A 9,134-nucleotide genomic window follows, 5' to 3' on the forward strand; every position below is an offset into this window, starting at 1 on the left:
CTGATTAGAAATGAATAAAAATTCAGATTTACATGAAAAAGAAACTTTTCAAAAGGAAGAACAAACATTAGCTGAGCTTCTTATTGATGTAGAACTTGTAATAGCTCCTTAGAATAGGGCTGATCTGCCATCCAATAAAGTTGAAGCTGATTTTGTATTTAATCTTGATGAGTCAGAGGACAACGATCAGTTCATAAATAATGATGAGATAGAAGATGATACATATTTTGATTATTATGATTTGGAGGAGGACCTACACATCGAGGAAGATACGAATATTGATGAGTAGATCTATATTCTTTGTTCAATCTTCTCTTGCAATAATGGTATGCGATATAATTCTATTCATTAAAATATAATTTATTTATTATTATTATTATTCAATATTATATTTTATTTATATGTCAAGAATTGCAGGTATGGTATCAGAAGACAGATGATGATATTTGCATTCGCAGTCTATCTCAGAGGCTGGGGCATCTTCATCGATTTCCACTACCGCACCAGCTCCATCGCCAAAGAGTCCTGCAGTAGCAGATCCCAATAAGGCGGGTCCGAGTGAGGCAAGTCCGAGTAGTATTATTATACTTTTTATATAATAAAATTTAAATTTTTTATTTGGATAGCTATCATACTAATGATTTATTTATTATTATTTCAAGTCAGTCTCCATCAGTGGTGAGGTGAGAGTGAGATCCATCGAAGAATCTTGCTCTAGAGCGTTGGAGATGTGAGCATCTAGGACAGTATCTCCGTATTGAGATACCATCTGACTACACTAGGCCCATTAGGGGATGGTGTGAGCTGTGGCAGATTGAGCTGGGCATTATATGCCATAGCTATACCTCTGTGATGCTTTTCGATTGGTATTATATTGTACGGACTCAGAGAGAGATTTTCTACATCCAGTTATAGGTAAAATAAATTATACTATGAATATTTAATTAGTATAGTATTGTTCTAATATTTATTATTGGCAGGGTGTATTTGATATTATTGATTTTGAGGAGAATCACATGCGGCGAGCTGTGGACACTCATTTATATTTACATTTCAAGGAGTATCGCCCAAGCATCTATCAGCATTGGTATCAGGTGATGCAGGATCATGGGGTGGAGGTAGTGTGGCAGTGGTCTTATGACAGCATCACTATGGATGATTGGGCTCTTATATGCCGACATTACGAGGATCTGGCATATCAGGTCACACATCTATTTTTTTTTTTAAAAGTTTAATGATTGAATCATTTATTCTTAAATTTAATTTTTTATCTACTAATTTGACTGCTAATTGTACAGAGACGATGTGCCCAAAACGCTACGAATTAGGCAAGACAGATCATATCGTATTGTGGGGGTTTGAGGTCGTTCGCTCATATGGAGTAGATGGTAAGTAATTTTTAATTAGTATATTTTAACTCTCTAATTATTTAATTTTTTTTAATTAATTATTTTTAAATTACAGAGAGATACAAAGAGTGACAAGCTTTCTGGTAGAATCGATATCTATCGGTGAACCCACCAGCGATGGTCAAGGGAGTGGACGACGGGGAGCCAGGAGCATTTTATAAATTTTTTTAATTAATTTTTATTCATAATTTAATTTTTAATATGAAATTAAAATAGCTATAATTTTAATTTTCAGGATCGTATGATCGGCATCAGATCTCAGCCTACTGCTGAGGGCTCGATCTTATCCATAAATGATGAGATCTGTGATCAGGTGCTTAGTATGAGATCCTGTTATGTTAGGGGTCTAGGACATGAGATCAGTGCTTCCTCATCCTCACGCTCATCTAGGGCTGACATCTATGCTGCCTGCGATGCTGGACTGACGGAGGTGCAGAGACAGACTGAGCAGTGAGTTGATGAGTTGATTGCATTCGTCGATGAGTGCCAACGATTTCAGATCCAGATGATAGAGTGAATAGCACAGATGGAGCAGATAATGCAGCTGATGAAGCAGCAGCAGACCAATCCGAGCTCTTCCGAGTGCTCTCCTTCCCCAATCCGTTCTTCTTCTGTAGATGCCAACACTTGACGACCAATTTATGTAGCTTTTTATTTTTATTTTAGATCTTTTATAATTTTAATTTTATATAATAAAATGATAAAATTTATTTATAGATTTATTATGTAAATTTTTTATTTTTAATTTATAAAAAATATTATAAATATAAATTAAATATATATATTCATAAATTATTTTTTTAAAAAAATATGTGTAAAGTTTTAGCATTAAAATTATTTCTAACAAAATATTAATTACTAAAAAATATATTAGCGATTAAAAATTGATCATAAATAAATTTTTTAATAAATTTAAAAATATTAAAAATTTATATTAAATTAATAATGATGAAAATATTTTTATCATAAATAATAGATAATTTATTAGTGATGAAAATTTATATCAAAAATTGACATATTTACAAAGAAAAATTTATGTTGCTAATATTTTTTAAATTTAATTTTTATAAAAAAATTTAATTAAATTAATAGCGATGAAAATATTTTTATTGTAAATAATTGATAATTTATTAGCAATAAAAGTTTATGTCAAAAATTATCATATTTATAATAAAAATTTATATCATTAATATTTTTTAAATTTAATTTTTATAAATATTTTTAATTAACTTAATAGCAATGAATATTATTCATCATAAATAATTATTTTTTTATTAGTGATGTAATAATTCATCATAAATTATCTTTTTTTACGACTAAAATTTTTCATCGTAAATAGTTTTCAAAAATTTTTTTTTTAATGATGAAAATTTTTTATCAGTAATATTGATTATTGACAATGAAAATTTTTTTCATCGTAAAATTTTCGTTGTAAAAAATTATCAACGACAGTATTATTTGCGATGAAATATTAGCGATGATATTTTCATCGCTAATAACTATTAGCAACGAAAATCTATTATTAATGATGAATTTTTTGAGTCACTAATATCCTATTTTGCTATAGTGGAGAGTTTTATTACAATGGTCGAAATCATCTCACAGTGCAAATGAATGAAACCCAGAGATATTCTCTGCAAAATAGACTTTGAGAAGGCCTTTGATAGTATATCTTGGACTTTCTTTACTCAACTATTAGACTAAAGGGGTGTTGGTCAATGTTGGAAGAATTGGATTCTTTCACTCTCGCACACTTCTAGTTCCTCTTTAATTACCAATGGTGAGCCGAGTAAATGCTTTAAGAATAAGAGAGCCCTCAAGCGAGGCAAACCCCTCTCCCCCCTACCTTTTCATCCTTATTGCCGATGTGCTCACCTGGATCCCTAGCAAGCATCATCAGAAAATCTTATCTTAGGCATTGATACAACTATGACAATCAGAGGTGTTCAATGCCTCCAATTCATTGATGATACTTTGATCTTGTGAAGCAACAAAATTCGAAGTCAGCATCTTAAAGTTTATCCTCTACTCCTTCGAACTTCTCACAACTCTCAAGATTAACTATCAAAAACCCACTCAACTGGTATAGGTTTATCCTTGGATGAAGCCCAAGCACTACCAATGTGATAGGTTGTGCAAGATCTCACCTCCCCATCTAGTATATGGGTGTTCCTCTACACTCTTCTACTTTGAAAGTTCGTCGCTAGAACTTTCCTCTAGAAAAAATTGAGAAGAAGCTCTCAAGCTAGAAATAGAAGATGTCATCATTGGCTAGACATCTCACTCTCATCAATCATGTGCTATACGCCATTCTAGTTTACTAGATGTCCGTATTTCGTTTCTTGACAATGGTCACCAAGAAGATCAGTAACATCATTCATTCATTTCTATGGGGTAGGTAGATTCATCATGGAAAGACAAAACATCTAGCAAGCTAGGATCCATTTGCCATCCCAAAAGTCTCAATGATTAGGGATTTCAAACCTTCCTATTTTGAATGAGGCCTTGCTCCTAAAGTGGTGGGGGTTTTTACTACCATAAACACCTACCTTTTTTCCCTTCGACTACAACTCTTCACATAGCATCTCCCTTTTGAAAGGGCAACCTCCACCTCACCAATATCTTTTGCCTATTCACTAATCTTATGGTTGGTAATGGGATTCATACATCCTGCTAGCACGAGGCCTAACGAAACAAAGAACATCTAAGTTCCTTATTCTCGGACATTTTCATTTTCTTGTCAGACCCTTCAATTAGCATCACCAATTTCCTAAACCAATCAGACTTATTGTCAAATTTCAAGAACCCCATGAGCAACATTGCCAATGCAAAATTCAGAACACTCACCTCTATTATTATCAATCATTATCCTTCTAGTGATGATGATCAAAGAGCTTGGAAATGGAGTGCCAATAGCATCTTCATAGTGAAAAACTACTACCATGCACTTTGTTATTCATGGTGGGATGTGATCACTCATATACCCTATGGAAGCAACCTACATCAGGGAAGATCATAAAGATTTTTGGCTAGTTGTGCTGCCACAATAGGATTCTTATAGTTGATAACCTAATCAAACAGGGCCTTCAATTCACTACCACTTGCCATCTTTGTATCAATGAAGCTGTGGATCATCTCCTCATTTTTTTTCCCTACTTATGCACCCTCTGTGAAATATTTAAAAGCATACATCATCTTCCACATCTTCCGACTAGCTAGTGCTCGAGAGACTTGGAATGACTAGAGTTCCTCCCTTCAACCCTCATTGTAAATCATGGCAGTGGACTCAACTTCTCACCACCTTCTAGTGCATCTGGAAGGAGCATAATATCAGGATCTTTCCTTCGACGCTTATTCTACCTCCATGACAGCCTGAAAGATTGCATTCCTATTCACCTACTAGGCATCCCCTTTAACAAATACAACATGCATAATTTTGTTGCCAAGTTTATCCATCACTCTCAAATGCCTCCTCACCCCTTGAATTGACTACTTCAAGATTCCAAACATAAATACCCTTAATTTCATATGTTGAACAATCCTTGTTTTGTATAGGGTTCAACACCAATGGAGCATCAACTAAACCTCACTGTCTTCTAGCCCAATGTCCTTTTTGATGGACATCTTTACCTTCTTTCACACTTGGTCTACAATTTGCCTATAAGTTAGGGATGGCAATCAAGTGGATTGGGTCATATACAGGTCGGGTTGGATGTGGGTCGGATAAAAAAATTATTAATCCAAATCTGACCTGTTTATTAAATAGATCGAAAACTCAAATCTGAATATAATCTGTTTATTAAAGAGATAACCCGACCCGATTCAACCCACATAATATGTTTATTAAATAGGTTAAGTTAGGTTAAACGAGTTAAATACATTAAACAGTTTAAATGGGTTAAATAGGTCGACTTTAATATATCATAAATAGATTAAATAGGTTTTAAATATGTTAAATGGGTCGGGTTGTGATCTGATCCAATTATTAAATGGGTCAAAATATGTTTAACATGCTAAAGATCTAAACCTAAGCCCAACCCATTAAATAAACAGATTTAGATGGATCGACCCATTTATGATTCAAATCCGTTTTGACCCAAACCCTAGCCTACCTAGAGTGGGTCATTCATAGATCGGATTGATAGATCAAATTATAAATTACCACCCTTACTGTAAATAATCCTTCACCCTAATACTATAGTCATAAAATTTGTCTATACAATATTAGTAAATACCATATTACTCTAATAATACTCTAGGAGAAGGCCTACTTTCCCCTATTTTCTCAAAAAGAAAAACACACACACACACACACACACTTAGAAACTCAGAGTTTCTTCTGCAACTTGTTTTTAAGTCAAAATTTTCAACATTAGTCAACCACTAAAAATATGAAAATCTTGAAGCCAAACTGCAGTTGACAAAATGAATCGTCTCTTTTGAATTGATCATACAAGAGTAGCTTCTGATTTGTTGTTGTTTATTTAAATATTGCTAACACGAGCATTCTCATCTTCGATGAACTTGCCCCAAAACCAATGCTTCTTCCACACAAGGATCATCTCTTCAATTGGAACATTCTTGGTCTCAGGTAGGAATAGGGCAACAAAAATGGTCATGATGATTACCCACCCACTAAAGAAGTAGAAGAGGCCAAATTTCATGCGGCAAAACATAGCAAGAAATACTTGAGCATTGATGGAGGTGACCAACATGTTGAGAGAGACATTGATGCTCTGGCCTGCAGACCGGATCTCCAGTGGGAAGATCTCACTAGGGATCAACCACCCAAGTGGACCCCATGACCATGCAAAGCCAGCCATATAGAGACAAATGAAACTTACCACACATCTTGCATAAGTTTTCGATAGAGTCGCTTCACCATGGGTGCCAAATTTAATCCAAATCAATGTTCCCACAATTATCTGATTCACAATAAAATATTTAGAAAATGTGTAAAAAATTGAAAAGCTAGAATATGAAACATTACGTTCAGAGAGGAATATCAAATTATCAATTTTTTGTTTATATTTGAATACTTCTACTAAGATACTTGATCAAAATGACAACACATGCTCGCAATGAATGGAGTTATGAACCTTGACACAAAAATATAATGTAGGCAAACTTGTGGTGATTGATACCTGGCATATGATCATTTGTGTGCCACCTTGTAAGAGAAGCATCCTTCGACCAAGCTTGTCAACAATGGCAATGGAGACAAATGTAGAAAGGACTTTGACAAGGCCGATAATAAGGGCAGACATAAGAGAGGCATTACCACCAAACCCAATTGTCTTAAAGAGAACGGGGCCATAAAGCATTAGGGCATTAATTCCAGTGACCTGCTGGAAGAAGGGGATGAGGAGGGCCATAGTAAGTTGTGGTCGATACTTCCTCTTTATTATGTTGGACCAAGGATGTTTTATAGCAATGGACTCCTCGCTAGCTTTCACAAGATCATCATACTCATCCTGGATTTCATTAGTGCCACGGATCTTGGAGAGTATGGCTTTGGCCTTCTCCTTATGGCCACGTTCGACGAGCGAGTTGGGTGTGTCAGGAAGAAATAGTGATCCCAGAGTTATGACGGTAGCCGGTATACCTACAAGTGCTAAACTAATGCGCCAGCCCCAACCACCACTAATGTTAGCGGTGCCATAGTTGATGAAGTTGGCGATGAATACCCCAATCGTAATCATGAGTTGAAAACCGATATTGAGCATGCCGCGAAGCCGAGCAGGTGCCATCTCAGAAAGATACACTGGCACAGACTACGTACAAAATGAAAATTTTAGTTCTACTGATAACATGATTCATTTATCAAAATATTCAAGATTAAAGAAAAAGAAATATATATATATAATAACCTATGATTATGCCTCTTTTGAAATGTGGATCCAGTGCATGTGGATTTTGAGAAATTTTTGACAGGCAAGCTGTAAACATAGCTTCAAAACTAAGAAACCAGTTTTTCATGAATTGTAGAATTAGTATGTCCTAGAAGGTTACAAAATGTGCCATTCAAGTAATGTTAGATGCTGAGGTTGTACTAGATGCTTTGCACCTTAGCATTCTTAAATAAATCATGATAATTGCTAGGAAAGGAGATTCAAGGAGAGATCATTTCTCACCTGGTTTGCAAATCCTACACCAGCACCAACAAGAATGCGACCAAGAATGAGCATAAACACATTGCCAGCTGCACCATTAATGGTTGCACCCATAAGAACGACGATTCCACTCATGAACATTGACCACTTCCTTCCAAATACTCTTGTCATTGTAGATGCGAAGAAGGAGGCTATTAACGCTGCTAAATAGAGAGATGATGTAAATGCAGTGAGAAGTTGGCTGTCGAACTTGCAGTACTGGTTGGTACTTGTGTTCTCCTTCTCCTCCTTATAAACTGAGGGGAAGAACTTTTCCAAGAATGAGTCCATTGAAGTCACACCACCTTTCAAATCAAGCAAGGAAAATTTTAAGCATATACAAAACTTGTTGGAGCTCGAAAGAAATAAAATGCCAGAGTTTTGGGTCTCCAAATTTACCAGAAACACCGATGTCATAACCAAAGATGAGGCCTCCAGAGGAGGCTAAAAGACAGGCAAGGAAGACGAAGAAAGTCATCTTTCCTGGATATTCCTTGTTTCCATTTTGGCTCATGATCTCACCTCCTGCCATTTATCAGACTTTTAAGAATCATATCATATTACTTAGAGAGAGAGAGAGAGAGAGAGAGATGGAAGAATGAGGAGAGAAGGTGCGGGAAATTAGGAAGTAAAAGCGTTTATGAGAAGTTTGTCGCTTGCTAACTGCTAACCAAGCTTTCAGTGGCTGATTTCATACAGGGCGGTGCATTCCAAATCAATAAGAGTAATATTGCCAAAAAAAAAAAAAATCTCTAGCTTTTTTTCGTTCTTTTTTCAACCATTGCCAATAGGAGTATAGTTATAAAACTATCTACTTGAAAAGCAAATGAATGACTTAATTGTTGCATTAGCCATCATGATTTTATACTACCCTATTATTTTTTGTTCGATAAAATAATTGTTCCTAAAATAGGTATCTGTCTAGATTTTCTAATCTTTTGAAATTAAATTTAGAAAATCATTTTCTATAAAACAAGGCCTACTATTCAGTTTGGATATTTATTTGCATTTTAAGTTGATATAATTCATTTCATATGCAGGTTCATAGTTGTAGTTATTTCAATGGTATCTAAGAAGAGAAATCAAATTTGACCACTTAATGAACCAATTAAGAACTTAGTAAACATTTATGATGAGATTTCACACTCGAACAATCTTATTTGATAAATGGAAAAAATAGACTCACTTTATACTTAGCTCCAATTTAGATATAGGCTATGTTAATATTGTCGAGTGAGGAGGCATGAAGGATATTATGGTAGTTTTATATCACAAGGGACATGTATGAGAGTCCTTCATTCATGCTTGCTATAATGAGGTTCCAGTTTTAATCCAATTATATATGTCGAGCCCAACAAAGGTAACAATATTAATCAAGTCACCACCGTGCACTTGCTGGCACAAAATCCCCTCTTACCTCTTGGGCGAGAGGTAAGATGCTTGACTTTGGATGAAGATAGCCCCCAAGATGAGGACAGACTAGGATTGAAAAGGTGGGAGGGGATTATCATCTCCTAGTCTTAGAAATAAACAAGAAAAAATTTTGTCCTGTCATGTTTATGTTCATTGCTGG

The 9,134-nt window shown here is 35.0% G+C and overlaps 1 protein-coding gene across 1 annotated transcript; it reads right to left on the bottom strand.

Moving 5' to 3' along the window:
- Positions 1-5,893: 5,893 nt before the first annotated feature.
- On the bottom strand, positions 5,894-8,093 carry LOC105042736 (sugar transport protein MST6-like). Its single transcript, XM_010920035.2, has 4 exons — positions 7,961-8,093; positions 7,544-7,866; positions 6,554-7,183; positions 5,894-6,334 (listed from the first exon to the last, which is right to left on the bottom strand). Exons 1-4 carry the CDS (start codon positions 8,091-8,093, stop codon positions 5,894-5,896), a joined length of 1,527 nt encoding a protein of 508 aa, XP_010918337.1.
- Between the last annotated feature and the right edge of the window lie 1,041 nt (positions 8,094-9,134).

Source organism: Elaeis guineensis, chromosome 4 (assembly GCF_000442705.2).
Source record: "Elaeis guineensis isolate ETL-2024a chromosome 4, EG11, whole genome shotgun sequence".
Taxonomy (NCBI): domain Eukaryota; kingdom Viridiplantae; phylum Streptophyta; class Magnoliopsida; order Arecales; family Arecaceae; genus Elaeis; species Elaeis guineensis.

Excerpts from the sequence above, each read along its gene's own strand:
- LOC105042736 (XM_010920035.2), bottom strand. The coding sequence starts at position 8,093 with ATGGCAGGAGGTGAGATCATGAGCCAAAATGGAAACAAGGAATATCCA. Across the intron at positions 7,867-7,960 it reads TTATGACATCGGTGTTTCTG|GTGGTGTGACTTCAATGGAC; the intron begins GTAAATTTGGAG and ends TTGATTTGAAAG. Across the intron at positions 6,335-6,553 it reads CACAAATGATCATATGCCAG|ATAATTGTGGGAACATTGAT; the intron begins GTATCAATCACC and ends ATTGTGAATCAG.